General features: G+C 46.1%; 1 protein-coding gene across 2 annotated transcripts; it reads right to left on the bottom strand.

Moving 5' to 3' along the window:
- Nucleotides 1-616: 616 nt before the first annotated feature.
- LOC106591559 (zinc finger protein basonuclin-1) lies at nucleotides 617-27,515 on the bottom strand. 2 transcript variants are annotated; one of them, XM_045689439.1, is made up of 5 exons: nucleotides 27,167-27,515; nucleotides 5,936-6,038; nucleotides 5,492-5,727; nucleotides 2,153-4,296; nucleotides 617-1,821 (listed from the first exon to the last, which is right to left on the bottom strand). In XM_045689439.1, the coding sequence occupies exons 1-5, from the start codon at nucleotides 27,179-27,181 to the stop codon at nucleotides 1,023-1,025; spliced, it is 3,297 nt and encodes a 1,098-aa protein (XP_045545395.1). In that variant the 5' UTR covers nucleotides 27,182-27,515; the 3' UTR covers nucleotides 617-1,022. The 2 variants fall into 2 exon arrangements, with proteins under 2 accessions (XP_045545395.1, XP_045545396.1); XM_045689440.1 differs by having other exon boundaries at nucleotides 27,409-27,492.

The raw sequence follows: 27,515 nt of genomic DNA on the forward strand, positions 1-27,515 counted from the left end.
ATTCACGCACTTATCAAGAGAACATCCCTGGTCATCCCTACTGCCTCTGATCTGGCGGACTCACTAAACACAAATGCTTAGTTTGAAAATTATGTCTGAGCTTTGTAGTGTGCCCCTGGCTTTCTGTAAATTTAAAAAACAAATGGTGCCCCCTGGTTTGCTTAATATAAGGAATTTGAAATGATTTATACTTTTACATTTACTTTTGATATTTAAGTATATTTTAAACCAATACTTTTACTCAAGTAGTATTTTCCTTGGTGACTTTCACTTTTACTCGAGTCATTTTCTATGAAGGTATCTTTACTTTTTCCACCACTGTTGATGACTGGAGATAAGTGTCACTTGAACAGTATGTGATTTAGAAACTGGCAGGTGATCCTAAACTGGATGTGAGTGAATTATACTAGACTCTAAGGCAAACTATTAACTATTTAGAATTAGTGCATAGAAATACAAGAGCTAGAGAGAGGGGTTGAGATGCACAATGTTTTAAAAGATGATGCATGATTTTTAAGTGTTTTAAATCAAGACAAAAATACATGATAGGAAAATGACTTGTCAATTTCATGTCCGAAATAAATTGCTGTTTTTCTACATGTACCATCAATAAATATCAATTTAAAAGAATATATTTCAAAAATGTTGGCAGGGGAAAGGAAACATAATTAGCCTAATATGAGTGTCCAAGGAATGGAATGCAGAAGGTCTTCATGTGTACCTCAGAACAATTTGAGGTTTGCTGAACTTGATATACCTGGAGAAATCCACTCAACATTCAGGGAGATATACTGTCCTGTAACATTTGCACAATAAAAGCAGATACAATCTGCCATAACAAAGAAAAATGCAGCTGGATTCCACAATCCCAAGCTCACTACAGACATTGCCCCCCCAAAAAACAATGGATTTTTTTCAAAAAGTGCGAACCTGCAAGCCTGTTCTGGTGTCAAATAAACAAACACTAAAGAATACAGTGAGAGTGAATCAGGGTCTGTGTGAGCTGAAGCTCGGGCAAGGACCTACTCCTGGTCTAGAGTGGTGCCGCCACCACTGCCAGTCAGGTTGCGGTGCAGGTTGGGGTTCTGGCTGTGTCGATTGCGGCTCCGTACTGACGAGAATGTGGTGTCACAGCCTGGGACTTTACACTTGTGCAGCAGGCGCAGGTGGACAGTCTTGTAGTGGGCTCTGAACGTCCCCTTGTTGCTGTATACCTTCTGGCACACGTGGCAGGTAATGGGTGAGCCACCTCCACCCCCCTGCGGCCCCACCTGTCCTCCCCCCATACAGCCCAGGGTCCTCTCCCCGCCCGAACCTAATCCTTCCCCACTGGGGCCTCCTAGACCAATCCCATCGCAGCTCTCCCCATCGCTGTCCTCCTCCATTGGCAGAGGCTCCTCCTCTAGCCCCTCCCCTTCCTCGCTGCCTGCCCCATCCGAGTCCCAGGAGGAACGGGCGCTGCCGCCCCCATGAGGAGGTACAGACAATGACGTACTTAGGTCCAGTACCGTCCCCTCCTCCACCCCTCCTCCTCCTCCCAGCTCCTCTCCTGCATTCTCCCCTGTCCTTTCGTCGGCCATCTTGCTCATGGGGAAGACCAGGCCCATGCGGTTGTGTCCTCTGAAGATGACGGACGTCTGGCTGCCTGGGTCTCTCTGGAGCTCTCTGTCCCTCTGGAGGTCTCTCAGGTCCTGGTGGTAGTCCAGGCTGACAGGGTCTTTGTCCCTGCAGAGGGAGGCTGGGGAGTATAGGGAGCGGGGTGATGGGCTATACAGGTCTTTGGTCAACAGCTTGTGGTGGAGGTTGAGGTTGGAGCTGTGCCTGGAAGAAACAAAATGTAGGAAAGGTTGTTTCTTGGTTGGTGTTTTTTCAAAGGTACCTTTAGCAATTGTTCTATCTTTAATTGACCATTCATCTCAGTTAAATAAGTCTGTAACTGACGTATTTGTGGTTGCTGCCAGTTTGGTGTGGTTTTATTACATCATTTGAAAAGACATACTAACCATATCACTTCAACAAAACCTCTGACATCATATGCTTAAATATCCTATATTGTGCTAGAGAATGACAAATCCCTTTCATAAATCACTGACAGACTATACAACTAAATGACAGACTATTAACTGACTGATGTGTGTTTGTTCTCTCTCACCTGTCTCTGCTCCTGCGGGAGGGGAAGGCAGCGTTGCAGCCAGCCACCGTGCACATGTGCATCTCCTTCAGGTGCACGTTGCGGTAGTGCATCTTCACACTGTACTGGTTGTTGAACGTCTTGCTGCAGATCTCACAGTGGTGTGGAAGGTCATCCCTGTCCAGTGGCCCCTCAGAGTCCATACGAGACTGCAGGAGGCTAGAGTCGGTGTAGTCTTCCATACAGCCCTCTGGTCCATCCTTCCCTCTGTCGCCTAGTCTGAACAAACCACCGTTGGTCAGTCGGTGGTCCATGTCGTCGCACGGCTTGTCTTGGTGCTGGGAGGTTGGTTGGTCGCCCTCCTCTCCCTCTGTCTCTGTGTGGTCTCTGCTCAGAGAGAGGCTGTGGTTCTCTCTGTGGTTGAGTTTTCCATCATAGGGGGATGAGGCGCAGGTGATCATACCTGTCTCTGCCTGCCGGGATCCCTCTTCTTTTTCGTCTTTGTCCTCCTCTTGTTCCCTGCTTCCACACATCTCTCTCTCTGGGCTGTGGGACCTTGGCCGCTTCACCCCCTCCCTCTCTCCTCTCTCCCCAGCTAGGATGACTCCTCTCTCCTCTCTTTCCCTCTCCCTCTCTACACCCATCTGTCTCGTACACAAATCCCCCCCTCCTCCTAACCCTCTCTCACACTCCTCCTTGTCCCTGCCTTGTATAGGGCTCATGTCCTCTGAACTGCTGTCCTCCCCCATCCCTCCCTCCCTCTCTACCGCTTCCTTCTCGATCTTGATGGGCATGCTCGACTTCCGCGACTTCTTCTTGGGCACAGGGTCGATGATGGCACCGCAGGCGTCTGGGGCGGTGATGGAGGTAGGTTTGAGGGGAAGCGAGGAGGAGAGGACGGGGAGGGATGGGAGGTGTTGGCCGGGGCTGTTGGCCAGCTCGGCAGGGGTCACCAGGCTCCGGTAGAAAGGCAGCACAGGCTGCACTGTCTTCAGGTTGGGGAAGAGGATGCCGTGGCCCAGGTGCCCCATGCTGGGGAAGGAGCTGCTGTGGTGCAGCTTGGTGCTGCTGGTGGTGGAGTCCACATGGCTCACCATGTAGCTGGCAACCGACTTCTGGCTGTCGGGGGATGAGGTCAGGGACACCGGGATGGATGAGTGGGGGTACTCAGACCGCGGTTTGTCGCTTGCTTCGGAGTCTTCGTCGGCCGAAAGGCTCCCGCTGCCTCGCAGGTCCTTGTCGCGGTTGTTGCGGTTCATGGGCATGTGCAGGCGTGGGTTGGGGTTGGCGCTGTGGCGGTTGCGGCTGCGCAGCGAGCTGAACACCATGTTGCAGCCGTCGATGGTGCACTTGTGCTTGATCTTCAGGTGCACAGCGTTGTAGTGGATTTTCAGCGTGCCCTTGTCGTAGAAGGTCTTGTCACACGCACTGCAGTACACACGCCCCTTCTTGAGACTTCCTCCCCCGCCTCCCCCGTTCCGGTCCATGGAGCGTTGGAGCTTGCTATCCGGGGACATCTGGGTAAAGTCAGAGTTCATCATGGAGGGGGTGCAGGGTGTGGAGCGGCCGTCTGAGTAGTTGTCACTGGTGGGGAAGTCCTCAGCCTCCATCTTGGGCGTGGCCGAGAGTCCGTCCATAGGGTTTTCTCCACCCCTGTCCAGGTCAGAGGTGAATGAGGCGGAGCTAGAGCCCACCAGGCTGCTCTCGGTGGGAGGCGGCCCGGGGAGGGGGAGGGCGTTGGGGTTCTCGTCCCCCCGTCTCTGCCCCTGCTCCATCTGCCCCCCTTGCTGCTGCTGCAGCGCCCCCGGTGGCGACCCCAGGAGAGGCGCTGGCACGGAGCCCAACAATTGAAATGGTAGCATAAACGCCATACTATTAATAAAGTTCTCAAAGTGGTGCGCTTTGGATGAGCTCAGTTTCTCCACCTTGGGGGTCAGGATGTTGTTGGTGGTGGCAGTGCGCGGGGTGCTGCGCTCGATGAAGGTGCGGATGTCTGAGTTGGTGCGGGTGCTGGGGACCAGCACGGCCTGGCCCTCCTTGTCCTGTAGCGCCATCAGCTCCACAATGGACTTGGTCTCCCCGAAGCGGAGGAACTGCTGCAGAGTAGCAATCTCCTCCTCGAACGTCATGATGGCCCAGCGGTCCAACACCTTCCCTGCTATGTCCTGGAGAGGGTGTGAGGGAGGGAGAGGGAGAGCGGGGAGGGGGAGGAAAGGAGAGGGTGTGCGGGAGGGAGAGGAAAGTTGAGGGTGTGGGGGAGGGAGATGGGGGGAGAGGGAGGAAAGGAGAGGGGGTGGGTGAAGAGCGGGGAGGGGGGGAAAGAGAGTGAGAGAGCGAGAAAGCGATTGATATGCAGAGAGAAAGAGAGAGAGAGCATTTCATCATTAGCATTATACATCTCTATTAGGCTCTATTCCTGTATATTCACACACCAAGGACGATATGAAGTCATCTAAAACACAGACTGACTGTGTCTAAACAGGTGTAGAGTGAACTTGCTTTTAGACACTGATCTTGGGTCAAATGAGCATTTTCCCCACTAATGGCTAAGGTGAGGATTGGGGAGTGGAAGTTGATCCTAGATCTGTACTTAGGGGAACTTCACCCCAGAGCGTCTTAGTAAAGGGTTCAGTTGTAAAGTTAATGCAGAGAGGAGGGAGTCCTCATTACAGCGCTGCCTTTCATCTTGCCTGTCATTTCTCTTCATTTAAATCACGTGGATTTTCCCTCTCTCCATCAGCATCAGAGAGGACATGTGCACACACATACAAATGAACGAACACACACACACGAATGCGCACGCACGCACACACACACACATGCACGCACGTCAGGGTGGAGTGAGATCAGAGAGGAAGGAGAGAGGAGAATGAGGTTCCTCCGCCCGGCCCAGTAGTAATTACATAGGAGTTGTGGTGTCTGTGAAAGTCAGACCGCGGCCTCTTCATACAGTAACCATGATCAATATTTCATCACACAGCATTCGCTTGGCTCTGCCTGTCGAGGATTCTGACTCTGTGTTCACCATTAGAGGAGCTAACATTAAATGCAGAGAGAAAGCTGAATAGTTGATGACGGACTAATCGAAGTGAGCAGCGGCTGGCTGACACTGACTGTGTGCCGGGTGGTTCAGCCTAGCTCAAGTTTGAGAGGGAAATCATGGAACTAAATAATATTTACAAATCTCCCCTCCATCAGTCTGGAGACATCCAGAGGGGAGGATGAGGAGAAAAGGAGCGTTCCTATAGAGAAGCTTTGTTTCTCCCCCTCTCTCCTGTGTTCCTCTCTCTCCTCCTCTCTTCTGTCCTCCTTTCTCTCCCCTCTCGTCGTACTAAAGTAAGAAAGAAGAGCCCCCCCCACCTGTAGGACGTATCCTCGGATGTAGTCCTGTAGGGTCCAGTCCAATGCATTGAGGATCTGGATGACCTCCTCCTGTTTCAGGACACTGAACAGCCGGTCCAGCAGGATCTTTAGTCTGACCGGGATTGCCTGGGTCCCGTAGAGCATCAGGCTGCAGATGTCAAAGACCACGTTGGAGTGGACGATCTCCACCTGGCTGCCCTGGTACATGTGGTGCAGCTTCAGCTTGCTCAGAGCTGCAGGAAGACGGAGGGGTGGAGAACGCACAGGAGTGAGTAGAGAAAACACAGCCGAACCCACACACACACGAATATAGAAAACAGCCCCCCCCCCCCACACACACACACACAAACATGAATAATGACACACCTACCCCCCCACCCCCATTCCCACCCCCTGATAGAAATGTACACTAAGTAAAGTAACAAATGAATCTGTGCTTACCGTGCGCTACCCATCCATGCTTGCACTGCTCACACAGTCTTTTCTTCAGTTTCCCAGGTTTGAAACTATCACAGGTACAGTTCACCAAGGTGCAGCAGATCGCCTGGCAGAGAGACACAGAAGTTCAGAAGGTCCAGAAACATTTAGAAGCTATATGAGGCAGGATTCGCAAATGGAATGATCGGAATACCTGGTGTGGGTAAAGTAGGGGTATAGCTTTAAAACACTGAAGTGCATTGTGGGTAATGTAGTAAGTTAACTTTTGTTTTTGATGCAAATGTTGTGTGGAGGAGATGTAGGGGAACTGTGAGCCACGCTCTTTTTGCTCCATTAGCCTGCTATTTTATTTAGTCATTCAGACTACCTCACATGGTGTACAAGTTTAATAAATGTCAACTACTTCAGTGGAATTCCAGACTAACTTGTCATTAGCAGCAGATAAGATCTCCAAATGTGGGAATTACCCCAGAGCATCTGTACATTTCTCTGGCCTTGGAGCTAGCAAGTGAAGGCTCCCCTGAGCCGCCCTGACTACGGTCTGGAGGTGAGGAAGTAAAGGAAACACTGGGTTCCATTATAGAGCCACACAGAACAAAATAAAACAGTGTTAACTCAACTTCGATTTTCAAGTACCACTAACAACACACATTTGTGTTCAAGCCACTCACTAGCACACCTGATTCAACAACTCAACTAATCATAAAGTCCTTTAGTTAGTTGAATCAAGTGTGCAGGACTAGAACTGTTCGAGGTTCTTTCTCAAACTGAAGTTGCCAGTTGAGAAACACTGACATAAAACACAGCTGAACTCAGGAGAAAGGGAAAGTATAACAATAGATTAATCAGGAGAAGAAAACAATATGCAGTTTGATCACATGGATAACACTTCCTATCATTCACTTCTACAGTGAAATACACATCCAGCCACAACCAACAGAAACAGCTTCTCTTCCCACTTAGAGCTGGGGGAAACAGATCCACTATGTTTCACAGGGAGGGAGTTATCTTTTGTACATTAATAAATGCACAGCCTTACACCTCTCTCTCTTCTGGATGTATAGCTGCAGAGACAGAGACAGAGATTGCCTGCAGTCATCTGTTCTCCCATTGTGAATAAATCATCCCTGCCCTGGGATGAGCAGTGCATGTGAGAGAGATCAGGCAAGCTTCTCACACTAACACACAGACACACAGCAGTGCTGCGGGCCTGTTCTCCCCATGCTAGGATCATCTACAGCAGGCCTGCCCTGTTCTCCCCATGCTAGGATCATTATAGATCCAAGATGGCGTAGCAGTCAGACATCTTTGTCCTGTTGTGTCCCATGTATATATCTTTTTCTATATTTTTCTTCACGTATAATTTTTTATATTTTTCTAAGCCTCAACTTCAAAATACTCTTCTGCAACCCGCCTCACCCAATGTGGTGTGGATCTGCATTTTCTAAAGTATTTTTCTTTACTTCGGAACCGGAATCCCCCAACAGAAGCTAGCCAGCTAACTTGCTCCTAGCTAGTAGTCAGCTAACCACTGCTAATGGTCATCAGCTAACCTTTAGCTCGGAAAACTCTCGCCAATTTGCACAACGCGATTCAAACCAGAGCATACCAGACCTATTTTCTCTCCATATCCCCGGATTCCTATCGCAAGCTCTGAACCTTTTCACCTGGATCATCGCAGCTAGCTAGCTGCAATCCGAGTGGCTACTCCCGGCTAACGCCTCTGTCTTGAAGCAAGCACCAATTAGCCTGGAGCTAGCCCATGCTAGGCCCATCTCCCGACTAGCTGAAGAGGTCCATCAGCCACTCTACAATACCTATTTTGCCAATTGGCCCGGACCCCTTTTACTGCCGGTACGGAGCTCCTTCACAACTGGACTACCGACGTAATCTGCACGAGGGGGTTATTCAACTGGCTCCTACGTCGCGACATCCCCTGAATGCCCATCTGCTAGCCTGCTAGCCGTGGCCAACTAGCTGTCTAGAGCATATTGGACTGTTAGCTGAAGAGATCCATCGGCCAATTTCTTGGGCCACTATACTTATTTTGCCAATTGACTGAACCGCTTTGCTACACAGAACCCAAATACTCCATCACGACTGGTCTATTCGACGTAACTGCACGAGGAAGCTATAACAGACTGCCTCCATCGCAACGTCCATCTAAGGCCATTCTGCTAACTTGCTAGCCCCGGCCTGCTAGCTGTCTGAATCGCCGTGTCTCCAGCCAGCCTAACTACTCACTGGACTCCTATGACCACTCGGCTACGCATGCCTCTCCCGAATATCAATACGCCTTGTCCACCACTGTCCTGGTTAGTGATTATTGTCTTATTTCACTGTGGAGCCTCGAGTCCTGCTCAATATGGCTTAGCCAACCCTTTAGTTCCACCTCCCACACATGCGGTGACGTCAACTGGTTTAAATGGGGCGGCAGAGTAGCCGAGTGGTTAGAGCCTTGGACTAGTAACTGAAAGTTTGCAAGTTCAAATCTCCGAGCTAACAAGGTACAAATATGTCGTTCTGCCCCTGAACAGGCAGTTAACCCACTGTTCCTAGGCTGTCATTGAAAATAAGAATTTGTTCTTAACTGACTTGCCTAGTTAAATAAAGGTAGAATTTTTTTTCTAGAGTCTCTCTCATCATCACACAATGCCAAGGTTTACCTCCAATGTATTCACATCCTAGCATACCTTTGTCTGTACATTTTGCCTCGAATCTATTCTATTGCGCCCAGAAACCTGCTCCTTTTACTCTCTGTTTCTGAATGTACTAGACGACCAGTTCTTATAGCCGTTAGCCGTACCCTTATCCTACTCCTCCTCTGTTCCTCCGGTGATGTAGAGGTTAATCCAGTCCCTGCAGTGCCTAGCTCCACTCCTATTCCCCAGGTGCTCTCATTTGTTGACTTCTGTAATCGTAAAAGCCTTGGTTTCATGCATGTTAACATTAGAAGCCTCCTCCTTAAGTTTGTTTTATTCACTGCTTTAGCACACTCTGCCAACCCGGATGTCCTAGCAGTGTCTGAATCCTGGCTTAGGAAGACCACCAAAAACCCTGAGATTTCCATCACTAACATTTTCCAACAAGATAGAACTGCCAAAGGGGGCGGAGATACAATCTACTGCAGAGATAAACTGCAGAGTTCTGTCTTACTATCCAGGTCTGTACCCAAACAATTCAAGCTTCTACTTTTAAAAATCCACCTTTCCAGAAACAAGTCTCTCACCGTTGCCGCTTGCTATAGACCACCCTCTGCCCCCCAGCTGTGCCATGGACACCATATGTGAATTGATTGCCCCCCATTTATCTTCAAAGCTCGTGCTGCTAGGTGACCTAAACTGGGACATGCTTAACACCCCAGCCATCCTACAATCTAAGCTTGATGCCCTCAATCTCACACAAATTATCAATGAACCTACCAGGTACAACACCAAATACGTAAACACAGGCACCCTCGTAGAGATCATCCTAACCAACTTTCCCTCCAAATACACCTCTGCTGTTTTCAACCAAGATCTCAGCGATCACTGCCTCATTGCCTGCATCTGTAATGGGTCTGCGGTCAAACGACCACCCCTCATCACAGTCAAACGCTCCCTAAAACACTTCAGCGAGCAGGCCTTTCTAATCGACCTGGCCCGGGTATCCTGGAAGGATATTGACCTCATCCCGTCAGTAGAGATGCCTGGTTATTCTTTAAAAGTGCCTTCCTCACCATTTGAAATAAGCATGCCCCATTCAAAAAATGTAGAACTAGGAACAGATATAGCCCTTGCTTCACTCCAGACCTGACTGCCCTTGACCAGCACAAAAACATCCTGTGGCGTACTGCATTAGCATCGAATAACCCCCGTGATATGCAATTTTTCAGGGAAGTGAGGAACCAATATACACAGGCAGTTAGGAAAGCAAAGGCTAGCTTTTTCAAAAATAAATTTGCATCCTGTAGCACAAACTCAAAAATGTTCTGGGACACTCTAAAGTCAATGGAGAATAAGAGCACCTCCTCCCAGCTGCCCACTACACTGAGGATAGGAAACTCTATCACCTCTGATAAATCCACTATAATTGAGAATTTCAATAAACATTATTTTACGGCTGGCCATGCTTTCCACCTGGCTACCCCTACCTTGGTAAACTGCCCTGCACCCCCTACAGCAACTCGCCCAAACCTCCCCCATTTCTCCTTTACCCAAATCCAGATAGCTGATGTTCTGAAAGAGCTGCAAAATCTGGACCCCTACAAATCAGCCAGGCTTGACAATCTGGACCCTCTCTTTCTAAAATGATCTGCAGAAATTGTTGCAACACCTATTACTAGCCTGTTCAACCTCTCTTTCGTATCATCTGAGATTCCCAAAGATTGGAAAGATGCCGCGATCATCCCCCTCTTCAAAGGGGGAGACATTCTAGACCCAAACTGCTACAGACCTATATCTATCCTACTCTGCCTTTCTAAGGTCTTCGAACACCAAGTTAACAAACAGATTACCGACCATTTCGAATCCCACCGTACCTTCTCCGCTATGCAATCTGGTTTCAGAGCTGGTCATGGGTACACCTCAGCCACGCTCAAGGTCCTAAATGATATCATAACCGCCATCGATAAGAGACATTGCTGTGCAGCCGTATTCATCGACCTGGCCAAGGCTTTTGACTCTGTCAATCACCACATTCTTATCGGCAGACTCAACAGCCTTGTTTTGTCAAATGACTGCCTCGCCTGGTTCACCAACTACTTCTCTGATAGAGTTCAGTGTGTCAAATTGGAGGGCCTGTTGTCCGGACCTCTGGCAGTCTCTATGGGGGTGCCACAGGGTTCAATTCTCAGGCCGACTCCCTTCTCTGTATACATCAATGATGTCACTCTTGCTGCTGGTGATTCTCTGATCCACCTCTACGCAGACGACACCATTCTGTATACTTCTGGCCCTTCTTTGGACACTGTGTTAACTAACCTCCAGACGAGCTTCAATGCCATACAACTCTGCTTCCATGGCCTCCAACTGCTCTTAAATGCAAGTAAAACTAAATGCATGCTTTTCAACCGATCACTGGCCGCACCTGCCTGCCCGTCCAGCATCACTACTCTGGATGGTTCTGACTTAGAATATGTGGACAACTACAAATACCTAGGTGTCTGGCTAGACTGTAAACTCTCCTTCCAGACTCACATTAAGCATCTCCAATCCAAAATTAAATCTAGAATTGGCTTCCTATTTCGCAACAAAGCATCCTTCACTCATGCTGCCAAACATATCCTTGTAAAACTGACAATCCTACCAATCCTCGATTTCGGTGATGTCATCTACAAAATAGCCTCCAACACTCTACTCAACAAATTGGAAGCAGTCTATCACAGTGCCATCCGTTTTGTCACCAATGCCCCATATACTACTCACCACTGCGACCTGTACGCTCTCGTTGGCTGGCCCTCGCTTCATACTCGTCGCCAAACCCACTGGCTCCAGGTCATCTACAAGTCTTGCTAGGTAAAGCCCCGCCTTATCTCAGCTCACTGGTCACCATAGCAGCACCCACCCGTAGGACGCGCTCCAGCAGGTATATCTCACTGGTCACCCCCAAAGCCAATTCCTACTTTGGTCGCCTCTCCTTCCAGTTTTCTGCTGCCAATGACTGGAAAGAACTACAAAAAAAATCACTGAAGCTGGAGACTCATATCTCCCCCACTAGCTTTAAGCACCAGCTGTCAGAGCAGCTAACAGATCATTGCACCTGTACATAGCCCATCCAACTACCTCATCCCCATACTGTATTTATTTATTTATCTTGCTCCTTTGCACCCCAGTGTCTCTACTTGCACATTCATCTTCTGCACATCTATAACTCCAGTGTTTAATTGGTATATTGTAATTATTTCGCCACTATGGCCTATTTATTGCCTTACCTCCCTTATCTTACCTCATTTGCACACATTGCATATAGACTTTTTTTACTGTATGTTTGTTTATTCCATGTGTAACTCTGTGTTGCTGTATGTGTCGAACTGCTTTGCTTTATCTTGGCCAGGTCGCAGTTGTAAATGAGAACTTGTTCTCAACTTGCCTACCTGGTTAAATAAAGGTGAAAAAAAATCTACAGCAGGCCTGCCCTGTTCTCCCCATGCTAGGATCATCTACAACAGGCCTGCCCTGTTCTCCCCATGATGCTAGGATCATCTACAACAGGCCTGCCCTGTTCTCCCCATGATGCTAGGATCATCTACAACAGGCCTGCCCTGTTCTCCCCATGCTAGGATCATCTACAACAGGCCTGCCCTGTTCTCCCCATGCTAGGATCATCTACAACAGGCCTGCCCTGTTCTCCCCATGCTAGGATCATCTACAACAGGCCTACCCTGTTCTCCCCATGCTAGGATCATCTACAACAGGCCTGCCCTGTTCTCCCCATGCTAGGATCATCTACAACAGGCCTGCCCTGTTCTCCCCATGCTAGGATCATCTACAACAGGCCTGCCCTGTTCTCCCCATGCTAGGATCATCTACAACAGGCCTGCCCTGTTGTCCCCATGCTAGGATCATCTACAACAGGCCTGCCCTGTTCTCCCCATGCTAGGATCATCTACAGCACCAAAAAGGTGTCCTCCACACCTAACCCACCAACTCCATGTCAGCCAATCATATTCTGGCCATAAGACCCTTTACACAACACAAGATGATGCCTCTGTCTCTCGTTGTGGCCCAAATGGCACCGTATTCCCTTTATAGTGCACTACTTTTGACCAGGGCCCATTGGAAATAAGGTGTAATTTGGGATGCGACCTCTGTTTCCCACTAATGGTCCTTATATCTCAGGACAAGCACTCAGCAGCGAGTGTGTGTGTGAGAGATTCTAGTCACTGATGTTACTAGTGCTGTTGCCCTGTGTGTGTGTGTGTGTGTGTGTGTGTGTGTGTGTGTGTGTGTGTGTGTGTGTGTGTGTGTGTGTGTGTGTGTGTGTGTGTGTGTGTGTGTGTGTGTGTGTGTGTGTGTGTGTAGTGTGTGATGCTATCTGATGCTTTGTGTTTCCTGCTCGCTGTACAGTGCTGTGTTAAGTGGTTGGGGTGAGAGAGAGCAGTAGAGTGACTGGGCTGAAACAGAGCTCGCCAGACCACCACTACACAACACTGAGTCAATCACAGCTCTCCAGACCACCACTACACAACACTGAGTCAATCACAGCTCTCCAGACCACCACTACACAACACTGAGTCAATCACACCTCTCCAGACCACCACTACACAACACTGAGTCAATCACAGCTCTCCAGAACACCACTACACAACACTGAGTCAATCACACCTCTCCAGACCACCACTACACAACACTGAGTCAATCAAAGCTCTCCAGACCACCACTACACAACACTGAGTCAATCACACCTCTCCAGACCACCACTACACAACACTGAGTCAATCACAGCTCTCCAGACCACCACTACACAACACTGAGTCAATCACAGCTCTCCAGACCACCACTACACAACACTGAGTCAATCACAGCTCTCCAGACCACCACTACACAACACTGAGTCAATCACACCTCTCCAGACCACCACTACACAACACTGAGTCAATCACAGCTCTCCAGACCACCACTACACAACACTGAGTCAATCACACCTCTCCAGACCACCACTACACAACACTGAGTCAATCACAGCTCTCCAGACCACCACTACACAACACTGAGTCAATCACAGCTCTCCAGACCACCACTACACAACACTGAGTCAATCACAGCTCTCCAGACCACCACTACACAACACTGAGTCAATCACAGCTCTCCAGACCAGAGTCAATCAGAGGCCCAAAACAACACTTCACACACTTTCATTCTTTGAACAAAGCATATTGTATTCCAGGGATGTAGGTTTTATATTCAAAAGTGTGTGTGTGTGTGTGTGTGTGTGTGTGTGTACGTGTGTGTGTTGATGCTCATTAGATTGCATTGAGAAGATGTTGTGAAAGTGATTAATTAGATTCCGTTTCACCTGACAGTAAGAATCAACATTTTATGTGTCAGAAAATAAGTGTCTAAATCACAACAACAAACAGGGTTTCTGTAACATCAACAAGAACAGTATGCATGCCATTTACTAGCCGATGACTAACTAGCATCCCTTGAGAAGAGTCATCAGATTTGTGATCAAAGCGACCTGTGTTAGCACTACATGCTACCCCCCCGTGCTGGCTAGCACCTCTCTCCCCTGCCATCTATAATGTATCAACAACATGTGTTAGCATACATGAGTAGCATGCTTAATGGTTAGCAATTACTGCTGCTGTAGCACTAACCCCCTCAACAGGGGGGAGGAGGAGACTCTCTCTCTCTTAATTCATCACACAGTCAACTCCTCCCACTGGTTCGTTAGCAGGGCTGGAATGTGGACTGTCTCTCTCTCTCTTAATTCATCACACAGTCAACTCCTCCCACTGGTTCGTTAGCAGGGCTGGAATGTGGACTGTCTCTCTCTCTCTTAATTAATCACACAGTCAACTCCTCCCACTGGTTCGTTAGCAGGGCTGGAATGTGGACTGTCTCTCTCTCTCTCTTAATTCATCACACAGTCAACTCCTTCCACTGGTTCGTTAGCAGGGCTGGAATGTGGACTGTCTCTCTCTCTCTTAATTAATCACACAGTCAACTCCATCCACTGGTTCGTTAGCAGGACTGGAATGTGGACTGTCTCTCTCTCTCTTAATTAATCACACAGTCAACTGGTTCGTTAGCAGGGCTGGAATGTGGACTGTCTCTCTCTCTCTTAATTAATCACACAGTCAACTCCTCCCACTGGTTCATTAGCAGGGCTGGGTTCCATTCCAAAAATATGTCCCCTTGTTCTCTTCCCTTCAGTTGACAGGACAGGATATGCTAGAATAAAATGGAGGAAACTGGGTAAAACGTGCGTGAACTACTCAGTCATCTCAGTTATTTCAGATGTACAACGGGGAGTGAACATGGACAGATGGGAGACGACAACTTTCTGGAATGAAATGCTGCCGATTAACGCTCCAATGCATACTTCCTGTTCTCTGTCCTCTCTTTCCATTTCATTCCTTCTCTGTCTCTGTCTTTTATCCTCTCCTCCCGTCTCCTCCATCCCCCTATCCTCCTCTCCTCCGTCTCCCTCTCCTCCGTCTCCTCTGTCTCTCTCTCCTCCTCTTCAGCTGATCTTCTCCTGTGGGACTGAGGTGATGTGGAAGAACCTCTCGGTCACCTCCGACCACAATAATCCCATCATTACAGGGCCCAACCAACACGGCCCAATTACACTAATCCCATCACACACAGGCACACACAGATTTATGTGCTCGCACACACTCAAACGAACAAAGGCACGCCTGCACATACACAAAGACAGACAACTGCACAGACACAAATGCGTGCACACACACACACACACACACACACACAGCCCTTTGATGTTTCCTCTAGTGTACAACTCAATCTGTTCCTCTGGACAATCAAAGGGCACACACACTTGTGCACACACACAGAAGCACACACAGCAGGCATTGCTCCGCTCAGTCCTCCCTGTCGTTCGTTTGTCTTAATTAGCTATTCAGTTTATCATTAGTCCCTGAGATTAAGAAAAAAAACGGTCACTTTCTCAGACCACCGCTGGGCTGGCTAAGTCTGCTGCTATGACCATGACCGAACGGACAGACAGACCAGCGCTGGGCTGGCTAAGTCTGCTGCCATGATCATGACCGAACGGACAGACAGACCAGCGCTGGGCTGGCTAAGTCTGCTGCCATGATCATGACCGAACGGACAGACAGACCAGCGCTGGGCTGGCTAAGTCTGCTGCCATGATCATGACTGAACGGACAGACAGACCAGCGCTGGGCTGGCTGCCATGATCATGACCGAACGGACAGACAGACAGACAGACCAGCGCTGGGCTGGCTAAGTCTGCTGCCATGATCATGACCGAACGGACAGACAGACAGACCAGCGCTGGGCTGACTAAGTCTGCTGCTGTGACCATGACCGAACGGACAGACAGACCAGCGCTGGGCTGGCTAAGTCTACTGCTGTGACCATGACTGAACGGACAGACAGACCAGTGCTGGGCTGGCTAAGTCTGCTGCCATGATCATGACCGAACGGACAGACAGACAGACAGACAGACCAGTGCTGGGCTGGCTAAGTCTGCTGCCACGATCATGACCGAACGGACAGACAGACCAGCGCTGGGCTGGCTAAGTCTGCTGCCATGATCATGACCGAACGGACAGACAGACAGACCAGCGCTGGGCTGGCTAAGTCTGCTGCCATGACCATGACCGAACGGACAGACAGACCAGCGCTGGGCTGGCTAAGTCTGCTGCTGTGACCATGACCGAACGGAATAACAGACGGACAGACGGACTCTGGTAGAGTTAATGAGTTGTTAGATCAAGGGTGATATAGTCACAATCAAAGTGTCATGATTTATTGGTTATTCAGTTTGATTTCTGAATACTTGGTCAATGTCATGATCACAGAGGCTTTTATTTAGTTATGCATTTATGATAACCTTGATTCGGACAGGAATTGGGAGTATGTTTTTATTCACAAATGGATCGTTCGTCTTCCACAGTCCACAATATCAGGATAACACCAATTAACACTTTAATGACAAATCTCCATAAACTACCATTAACACCAGTCTCTACAACTTGGGATGGAATATTTCCTTACACAATATTTCTGACAATCAAAACACTGTGCAGGATTGCTGAAATCTGGTAACTTTCCCTAAATTCCCAAGACTCCCAGAAATCTTGATTCATGGTTATTCCCTTGCAATTCAAGGAATATTACAACTTCGAATTCTGGAGAACCTAGGAATTTTCCCAGAATTTTGCAACCCTACAGTGTCTACTTGTTTTTCAGAAATACCGTAAGGGAAGATTTCCGTCCAAAATTGTAGAGACTGGTAACCGGAATTTTTCAACCCTATAGACCACACTATTAGTCTTCACGTAATCATTGAGAATGCAGAAAGGAAGGAAGACCACCAGAAAGTGGAATGGAAACTCTCCTCATCTGCTGTCTCTGTCTTCATGCTGGTGTTAATGCTGTCACTCAGCACCTGGATCTACTGGGCCACAGGCTGGGCCCAGTAGATCGTTCCCTCCCCCTCTCCCTCTCCCCTTTCTCTAGGTGCTTTTGTCTTTCTCCCTTTTTTTTCCTTTCTCATTTTCAATCTCTCTCTCTACGTGGGGTTGGCTCCTTTTCTCTCCCCCAGGTGGAGATTTGGTGTTTCTCTCCACATTCGTAAACAAAATAAAACTATGCAAATGTCTCTGTCTTTATTGGCCAAACCAGCAACTACTGTGCCTTTGGAAATTATTCAGACCCCTTGACTTTTTCCACATTTTGTTACATTACAGCCTTGTTCTAAAATTGATTAAATCTTTTTTTTCTCAGCAATCTACACACAATACCCCATAATGACGAAGCGAAAACATCTTTTACAAAATATAGCAAATGTAATAAAAATAAAAAACAGAAATACCTTATTTAAATAAGTATTCAGACCCTTTGAAATGAGACTCAAAATTAAGCTCAGGTGCATCCTGTTTCCATTGATCATCCTTGAGATGTTTCTACAACTTGATTGGAGTCCACCTATGGTAAATTCAATTGATTGGACATGATTTAGAAAGGCACACACCTGTCTAGATAAGGTCCCACAGTTGACAGTGCATGTCAGAGCAAAAACTAAGCCATGAGGTGGAAGGAATTGTCCGGAGAGCACCGAGACAGATCTGGGGAAGGGTACCAAAACATTTCTGCAGCATTGAACACAGGTGCCTCTATTATTCTTAAATGGAAGATGTTTGGAACTACCAAGACTCTTCCTAGAGCTGACCGCCCAGCCAAACTGAACAATCGGGGGGAAAGGGCCTTGGTCAGGGAGGTGACTAAGAACCTGATGGTCACTCTGACAGAGCTCTAGAGTTTCTCTGTGGAGATGGGAGAACCTTCCAGAAGGACAACCATCTCTGCAGTACTCCACCAATCAGGCCTTTATGGTAGAGTGGCCAGACAGAAGCCACTCCTTAGTAAAAGGCACATGACAGGCCGCTTGGAGTTTGCCAAAAGGCACCCAAATACTTTCAGACCATGAGAAACAAGATTCTCTGGATGAAACCAAGATTGAACTCTTTGGCCTGAATGCCAGCGTCATATCTGGAGGAAACCTGGCACCATCCCTACGGTGAAGCATGATGGTGGCAGCATCATGCTGTGGGGATGTTTCTCAGTGGCAGGGACTGGGAGACTAGTCAGAATCGAGGCAGAGATGATCGGAGCAAAGTACAGACCTCAGGAAATTCAGACTGGGGTGAAGGTTTGCCTTCCAACAGGACAACAACCTTAAGCACACAGACAACGCAGGAGTGGCGTCGGGAGCAAGTCTCTGAATGTCCTTGAGTGGCCCAGCCAGAGCCCGGACTTGAACCTGATCGAACATCTCTGGAGAGACCAGACAATAGCCGTGCAGCAACGCTCCCCATCCAACCTGACAGAGCTAGAGAGGATCTGGAATGGTGTGGGCCACTCGTCATACCAAAGAAGACTCAAGGCTGTAATCGCTACAAAAAGGTGCTTCAATAAAGTACTGCGTAAAGGGTATGAATACTTATGTAAATGTGAAATTTCTGTTGTTGTTTTTTGTAAATTAGCAAACATTTCAAAAAACCTGTTTTTGCTTTGTCATTATGGGGTATTATGTGTGGGGGTGACTTGTTTTCTCTCTCTCTGTCTAATTCAAGGGGCTTTATTGGCATTGGAAACATATGTTAATATTGCCAAAGCAAGGGAAATGGATAAACAAAAGGGAAATAAACAATAAAAAGTGAACAGTAAATATTACTAACAAGTTCCAAAATAATAGAGACATTTCAAATGTCATTATGTCTCTCTCTCAATTAAAATCTGCTTATCTGAGTCAGGTAGGGTGAGAGTAGGGTGAGAATAGGGTGAGGCTGAGAAAGGCTGAGAAAGCAGCAGCAGCATACCATGACACCCCAAACCTGGGTGATAACATGGGTCTGTCGGTGTGTGTGTGTGTGTGTGTGTGTGTGCGTGCGTGTGTGTGTGCGTATGTGTGTGTGTGTGTGTGTGTGTGTGGAAAATACCTCTCCACACACTGACTCAAACCCACAGAGGGGAGGATATGGTTGAGCAGAATCACAGAGAACATATCATAAATCATCAAGCTAAGAAATACTTTGCGTGAGCAAACTTACAAGAACTATTTAATCAGATGGAATAGTACATTATTGGAGTTGCTATTCTATTTAAAAAAACATTATTTTGCTCTCGCAAACGGTTTCTTAGTGTGAGGAACAAGTCTCCCAACATGCTGTACACTTCATAGAGGTTTAATGGAGGTTTCATTTCATCATGTTTCATTGACAGTGATTCAGGGCAAATAAAACAAAACTTCCTATAAAGACCCATGCAGGCCAGAGTGTTAAATCCTCCAGTATGTCAGTTATTCACTATATTCAGACCCATGCAGGCCAGAGTGTTAAATCCTCCAGTATGTCAGTTATTCACTATATTCAGACCCATGCAGGCCAGAGTGTTAAATCCTCCAGTATGTCAGTTATTCACTATATTCAGACCCATGCAGGCCAGAGTGTTAAATCCTCCAGTATGTCAGTTATTCACTATATTCAGACCCATGCAGGCCAGAGTGTTAAATCCTCCAGTATGTCAGTTATTCACTATATTCAGACCCATGCAGGCCAGAGTGTTAAATCCTCCAGTATGTCAGTTATTCACTATATTCAGACCCATGCAGGCCAGAGTGTTAAATCATCCAGTATGTCAGTTATTCACTATATTCAGACCCATGCAGGCCAGAGTGTTAAATCATCCAGTATGTCAGTTATTCACTATATTCAGACCCATGCAGGCCAGAGTGTTAAATCCTCCAGTATGTCAGTTATTCACTATATTCAGACCCATGCAGGCCAGAGTGTTAAATCCTCCAGTATGTCAGTTATTCACTATATTCAGACCCATGCAGGCCAGAGTGTTAAATCCTCCAGTATGTCAGTTATTCACTATATTCAGACCCATGCAGGCCAGAGTGTTAAATCATCCAGTATGTCAGTTATTCACTATATTCAGACCCATGCAGGCCAGAGTGTTAAATCAATCCTCCAGTATGTCAGTTATTCACTATATTCAGTGTCTGGGAGTTCAGGGTCTATGTCCCTAGTCACTAGGGCCTAGTGGAACCTTATTCCTAATGTAGTGTACAGGGCCCGGTTCAAAAGTAGTGCACGATCTAGGGCCCTGTTCAAAAGTAGTGCACAATCTAGGGACTCAGAAATGGTCTCCAGTCACTTCTGCGTCACAGCCATAACATCCCTGACAGAAACATTTAAATTGTTCCTCTCCGGCTCGTAAAATAAATCCTGCCATATGTCCATAATATCCACACTGGTTTGGTTTATAGAGTCAACAGCAGTCAGTGGTTCAGAGCAAGACGGGAGGGAAGGGAACAGCTGTGGGGTGTGACAGTGTGTATTGACTGGGCCACGTTGGAATCATTTAGTGGAAAGCAAATCAATTAGGAGAGGATTGGTGCAGATTGCCACACAATGTGAAACTAGCTGTGCCTGTGCCAAGATGGTAAAGACTGGAATGGAATGGGATAAGAAATTCAACTGGCTGGCAAGGAACTGAGTGTACTAAACATTAGGAACTTTCCTGATATTGAGTTGCACCACCTTTTGCCCTCAGAACAACCTCAATTCCTTTGTGTGGTGGACCACTCATGATACACACGGGAAACGGTTGAGCGTGAAAAATCCAGCAGCGTTGTAGTTCTTGACACACTCAAACCGGTGTGCCTACCATACCCTGTTCAAAGGCTCTTCTTTAACCTGTCTCCTTCCCTTCATCTACACTGATTGAAGCGACATAAATAAGGGATCATACTGTAGCTTTTACCTGGTCAGTCTATGTCATGGAAAGAGCAGTGTTCCTAATGTTTTGTACACTCAGTATATGTATGTAGTATATTTATGGAGGATCTCTCTCTCCCTCTCCCATTTCAAAAGTGATAAGGCACACATACCTAATGCCCATTGTAGACCCATAGTATGTAGGATTATTTATTTTTTATCTCAAATGTGCAGAATTGTTTTTAAAGTTACAAGTTAACATTAAACAATCTATGTGTTCGGTAATAGAAATGCAGAGTGTTAGGCAAAACAATTAAGCAAAACTTCTGCTAAAAATGAGTGAATTGTTTCTGTTCAAATCTCTTCATATCATTTAATGCATGACACCATAAAAAGTAGATAAACCACATCACCTATCTGCATCAAATAAGACACTTTTAATTTGAAAGACATTTATTCAGATAAGATAGAAACATTGTTCTAATCTATCACGTTTATTTATATGGTGCAAAATAATCTATAAAAACCCAAGATATAGCACAGTGAAACCATCTGTAACAAACACTGACACACATTTTCCTCATATCTTCATTCCAGGCCAAAACTGCAGCCAAAATACAGAGCAGCCTGGTAGTACCAGGAACTAAGAAAGTCCTGCAGAATTCCTCTAATAAAACCAGACAGACTAGCACGGCGCAGCTACAGGAAATAGGATTTAGGAATACAGCAGTCTAGGAGGTCGCTGCGTGTAAAAAAAATAAAAATACCTGCAGCATTAAAACAAGTGGTCAAAAACCAGGAGATAAAACCAGGAGATAAAACCAGGAGATAAAAACCAGGAGCTAAAAACCAGGAGCTAAAAACCAGTGGCTAAAACCAGGAGCTAAAACCAGGAGCTAAAACCAGGAGATAAAACCAGTGGCTAAAACCAGGAGCTAAAACCAGGAGCTAAAACCAGTGGCTAAAACCAGGAGCTAAAACCAGGAGCTAATGGTTCACAGACAGAGGACTTCCTGCTTCTGAACATCTCAGTGTGTGTGAGTGTGTGTTACACATGCACAGAACATGGCCACATTCATAAATCATACGCCACTGAAACACATGTACGGCTGTGTGGCAGTTATAACGCTAAGCTAATTGATGACAAGTGTTGAGCTACTTAAAACAGACTGATATAAAGCTGTTATGTATGTAACACGACCCAGTGTGAACTTGAACACGTACGTCATCCCCTCTAAAATAAAAATAGCAGTAGTATTTCCATGGAGTGTTTTTATTAAAGGAATGACCCTATATCACAAAGTGACTGGGAAAACTGGGAAAGTCACCCAGTTAAAGGACATCTCCTAGACATGTTCACCAGCCTTTCTATCTGACACACAACTCACTTGGTTTAAAATCCAATAGCCCCATTTTGGACTGAAATAAAAGTTTTTTATTTTTTTACAGGATTCTGCTTTAAAAATAGGTTCAAAGATGAAAAGTGAGAGTTTGAACTCCTGTCCTGAGAGTGAAATGCGAGAGCAAAGCATGAGAAGCTAAGGCTCTGCTTGTGCAAGTAGTGACAGGCTGTGCTTTAGCCTATTAGGAGTCAATGGAGACCAAAGACAGCGTGAAAAACTCATTATTCCTCCTAATTCAGCAATCAATCAACAGAGCAAACACACACACACATGCAAGCACACACATACACACACACACACACACACACACACACACACACACACACACACACACACACACACACACACACACACATGCAAGCACACACACACATGCAAGCACACACACACCGCCAGTTTCAACACAACACCTGAAAACAAAAAGTTAGCCTCGTCTACGTAAAAAACACAAACCACAGATGAAGAAAAAGAAAAGCCACAACTTTTATTACTGGCTCCCCAGCAGTTCTAGCCATCCGTTAGAGGAGAGGAGAGAGAGACAGCGAGAGAGAGAGAGAGAGAGAGAGAGAGAGAGAGAGAGAGAGAGAGAGCGAGGGAGGGAGTGTATAGTAAATGAGAGGAACATGTTAGTACACTGCGTCGGAGAGAGTTTAGCTCCCAGCTACGCTCTGATTAATATCATATCTCCCCTCTCTCTCTCGCCTGCCTCTTGACAATCTTGTCACATCTGGCTGACAAATCCTCACAAGCCTCTCGGTGGCAGCGCAGGGCTGGGGTGGAGAGGGGCTCAAGGGGGCTGTAGGAGGGGGGTAGGCTGGGGCGCAGAGGGGCGGATCACGCCCTGGGACTGGCTGGAGGGGGTGCAGGCTGCAGCAGAAGCCCCTCGCTGACGGACCATCATGAAGCTAATGAAGCTGACTGGGCTGGCAGGCTGCAACCGCTGCACACACACACACACACACACACACACACACACACACACACACACACACACACACACACACACACACACACACACACACACACACACACACACACACACACACACAGCAGCCCCGCTCAGAGGAGCCCAGCCCTGCTCTGTTCTGCCCTGGGGCCCTACAGCACTGAGACACACACTCACACTCACACCCAGAGAGAGAGAGAGAGAGCGAGAGAGAGAGAGAGAGAGAGAGAGAGAGAGAGAGAGAGAGAGAGATTAAGGAGAATGGGAACCAAGGGAAGAGAGGGAGAAAGAAATAGAGTCTGAGAGACAAAGAAGGAATAGAGAGAGAGACACAGGGAGATACAGAGAGAGAGAGAGAGAAAGAGAGACACAGAGAGACAGAGAAAGAGACACAGCGAGAGGAAGAGAGAAACAGAGAAATACAAAGAGACACAGAGAGAAAGAGACACACAGAGAGAAGGAGAGCTACACAGAGAGTCACATTATCATCCCACTCAGTTCAGAGGGTGAGGTGGAGCCAGTTCAGAGAGAGATAAGTCAACAGCCAGCTCACTAACACAGAACCAGAAATCTGTTTTCAATGGTTCCACTGAACATGTCAAGGAAATAAAAGGCATTTTCAAATACCATGGAGAGTAACTTGGTTGGCTTTGTTTTGTAATGATTAGATATGAACTCTGTTTAGAAACTATGTCTGTTTGCATACATGCCTTATTAATGCACATCCAAACATCTTATTCTGTAGACTGGAAGCATCTACCTGTGTCTACCTGATAGTTGTACAGTATTCAGCAGTTTTATTCAAGCACATTAATTTGATATTTTTTATTATTTGTTTTACCTTTATTTAAACAGGGAGTCACCATTGAGACCAGGGTCTCTTTCACTAGGGAGCCCTGCATATACAATTCATAAGACACAATCAAATCAAAATCAGATACAATGCAAAACAAGTAATTAAAATACACCACAACACAAATATTCAAGAAAAACAGTTACATTCCTCAATAAGAAGGTCCCCAGAACGGCACCAGAACATCCAATTGTAATATATTTTGTACTTGGTTCCAGCAATGAGGTGCTTTAAAACTAAAAGCGGCTTTACCTAGTTCAGTGGAGACCCGAGGAACCTCAAGAGTTAACCAACCCTGTATCTCATGTTTTATACTTTAACAACAACTTTAACAACAAAGTTAGGTAAGTTGGAAGCTTGTGCAGGAAACCTTTCTAAACAAAAAGAGAGTAATGACGTGCTCTAGGGGACTTTAATGAGGAGCAGCCAACCTTTTGATACAGGATGCAGTGGCGAGTATTAAAACTGTCACCTGTAATCAAAAATGGTATATGCTTCTATGTCGTGGCTTCAATATCATTTAGAGCAGTGATGTTTTTAATGAATAACCCATTCTTCTCTATTTAAAGTAGTGTCAAACATTTCTAACAGCCAAAGGATTCTCATAGCTTTTGTGTCCTGAGTGAGTTGTATTATGAAGTTATTTTCCTCGATTTACATCAGATATGACAGGTAAAAAACTGTTACCAAAACAGGTAAATGAAAGGACGTGCCACTGTAATTGATATGTAAATGTGGTAGCACTTAACTGTCACTTTACAAGTTGATCTAATACATTTGTTGTATAATTATGCTAGTAACAACTATGTGTTAATAACATGTTTTAAACATGTTTTATAACAAAAACAACTCAAGTTCAACAGAACACTGTACCAGTGACAGCAACATGCTGAATTCTGGGTACAACATACATTTGAATATTAAAATTAGCAATATTAACTTAAATACAATAAACAGGCCAACAAAAATTATGTTCATCACAAAGAACTGTGGTAATGATACAATGCTGTTACTGTACAAACCAGTCTTGGATCAGATGGGACATATTTTGTGTTAAAGAAGTCTATTGGAGAGTTAATTCTCTATCACAAAAACAACGAGGAGACAGAAAAACACCAAGCAAGGCCATGTGAGTCAATAACAAAGACGGTATTAAATCTGCCGAGAAGCTTGAAGGACCTCTGTTTTTAGTTCTATATTCACCTGAAAGAAGTTAATATAATCAAGATTCCATTAAATACCTGTCACCTAGATTTAAAGGTCAGAACACAACACACACACACACTCTGCAGAACAAGATGTGGTTGTGGTGTGTTGTTCACACCGACAAACACAGAGAGACAGAGAGAAAGAGAGTAAGTGTTTGCTCCTAACAGCACCACACAGACACTTGTGCTAATTGTTACATTATGGCTGCAACAAAACATTAGGCTGCTCTTAAATTACATTCCACTAGTGAGTGGCCAGAAGCCAGCACACATAGAGAGGCAGACGGGGCTAAAGCAAGCATGCCTTAGCAGTCTTCTATACAGGGCTACACAGCAACAGACTAAGGTAGAGAGAGTGCTGGGAAACACACAGTAGTAATGAAACAAATGACAGGACCACTAAATAAACCCTCCACTGGGATAGACCAAATTCCAAGCAGCACCCAGTTAGAATAGAACAGAATGGAAACGTCTGTATAAACCAGCACTAACTTGGAAAGGAATAGAAGCATCTGTATAAATCAGCAATTCGTTCAAATGGAATAGAATAGCTTAGACAAATACACACAGGTCCCATGTGGCTTAGTTGCGGGTCATGGGTTCGATTCCAACGGGGGACCAGTATGAAAATGTACGAAAATGTATGCACTCACTACTGTAAGTTGGTCTGGGTAAGAGCATTTGCTAAATTACTAAAATGTAAATATTGAGTTAGAATATAATAGAACCATGTGGATAACTAGCCCTGAGTTGGAATAGAATAGAAACATGTGGATAACTAGCCCTGAGTTGGAATATAATAGAAACATGTGGATAACTAGCCCTGAGTTGGAATAGAATAGAAACATGTGGATAACTAGCCCTGAGTTGGAATAGAATAGAAACATGTGGATAACTAGCCCTGAGTTGGAATAGAATAGAAACATGTGGATAACTAGCCCTGAGTTGGAATATAATAGAAACATGTGGATAACTAGCCCTGAGTTGGAATAGAATAGAAACATGTGGATAACTAGCCCTGAGTTGGAATAGAATAGAAACATGTGGATAACTAGCCCTGAGTTGGAATAGAATAGAAACATGTGGATAACTAGCCCCGAGTTGGAATATAATAGAAACATGTGGATAACTAGCCCCGAGTTGGAATATAATAGAAACATGTGGATAACTAGCCCTGAGTTGGAATAGAATAGAAACATGTGGATAACTAGCCCTGAGTTGGAATAGAATAGAAACATGTGGATAACTAGCCCTGAGTTGGAATAGAATAGAAACATGTGGATAACTAGCCCTGAGTTGGAATAGAATAGAAACGTGGATAACTAGCCCTGAGTTGGAATAGAATAGAAACATGTGGATAACTAGCCCTGAGTTGGAATAGAATAGAAACATGTGGATAACTAGCCCTGAGTTGGAATAGAATAGAAACATGTGGATAACTAGCCCCGAGTTGGAATATAATAGAATATATAACAGAGGAGGGCCTGTAGTCATATTGTCAGGTTAAAACAACTTCCTGCCTGGTTGGCTGCTTTAAAGTTCCTCCTTTTGTTTTAAGGGAGTTGCCGCAGTAAGTAAGCAGCGTCTTATGGCAGGTAAGGACAACATCTACCTCCCTCAGCAAGCATGGACACAGCCCGGCCAGGACGCATACATCAATCACCAAATGATTCACGTGGAAAAAAGAGATGAGAAATGATCTAGAAGTTACTGAATGCAAACCAGGCGTATTCTGTGAATAAACATGAATAATGACGGCATCAGCAAACGCTGGGAAACGAGAGCGCTACAACGATACACGTTTTTCTAATTTCTACCTCAGGAGCATGTAGCAAGATTTGGCGAAAGGAGAGAAAAGAGGAGAAGAATGTGGAAAAGAAATAAGACAAGATGTTTCTCACCTCAGCCATTGTCATTAGAGATAGGTTTCCAGGGTTACCGTGTAGTTTGCCATTCCCTGCGAGTCCTACAAAAGAACTGCCTCCAACTCTCCCGTCTGAACAAGTACTAATGCAAAAGAGCCATCACACGCCAGCACTCTGTCACACACACTCATACACACACACACACGCACACACACACATACACACACACTGTCCTCAACACTCACACCACATAAAAAAACTATAAACGTACTACTCACACACACACACCTTTTTTCCACTCTCTCTTCCTATGTTGCTGAGGACTGTCTCTAAACTACTCAAGATGTGCTCTGTAGAGTGTGTGTGTAAGTGTGTGTGTTGAAAC

This window comes from Salmo salar, chromosome ssa11 (genome assembly GCF_905237065.1).
Source record: "Salmo salar chromosome ssa11, Ssal_v3.1, whole genome shotgun sequence".
Lineage (NCBI taxonomy): Eukaryota > Metazoa > Chordata > Actinopteri > Salmoniformes > Salmonidae > Salmo > Salmo salar.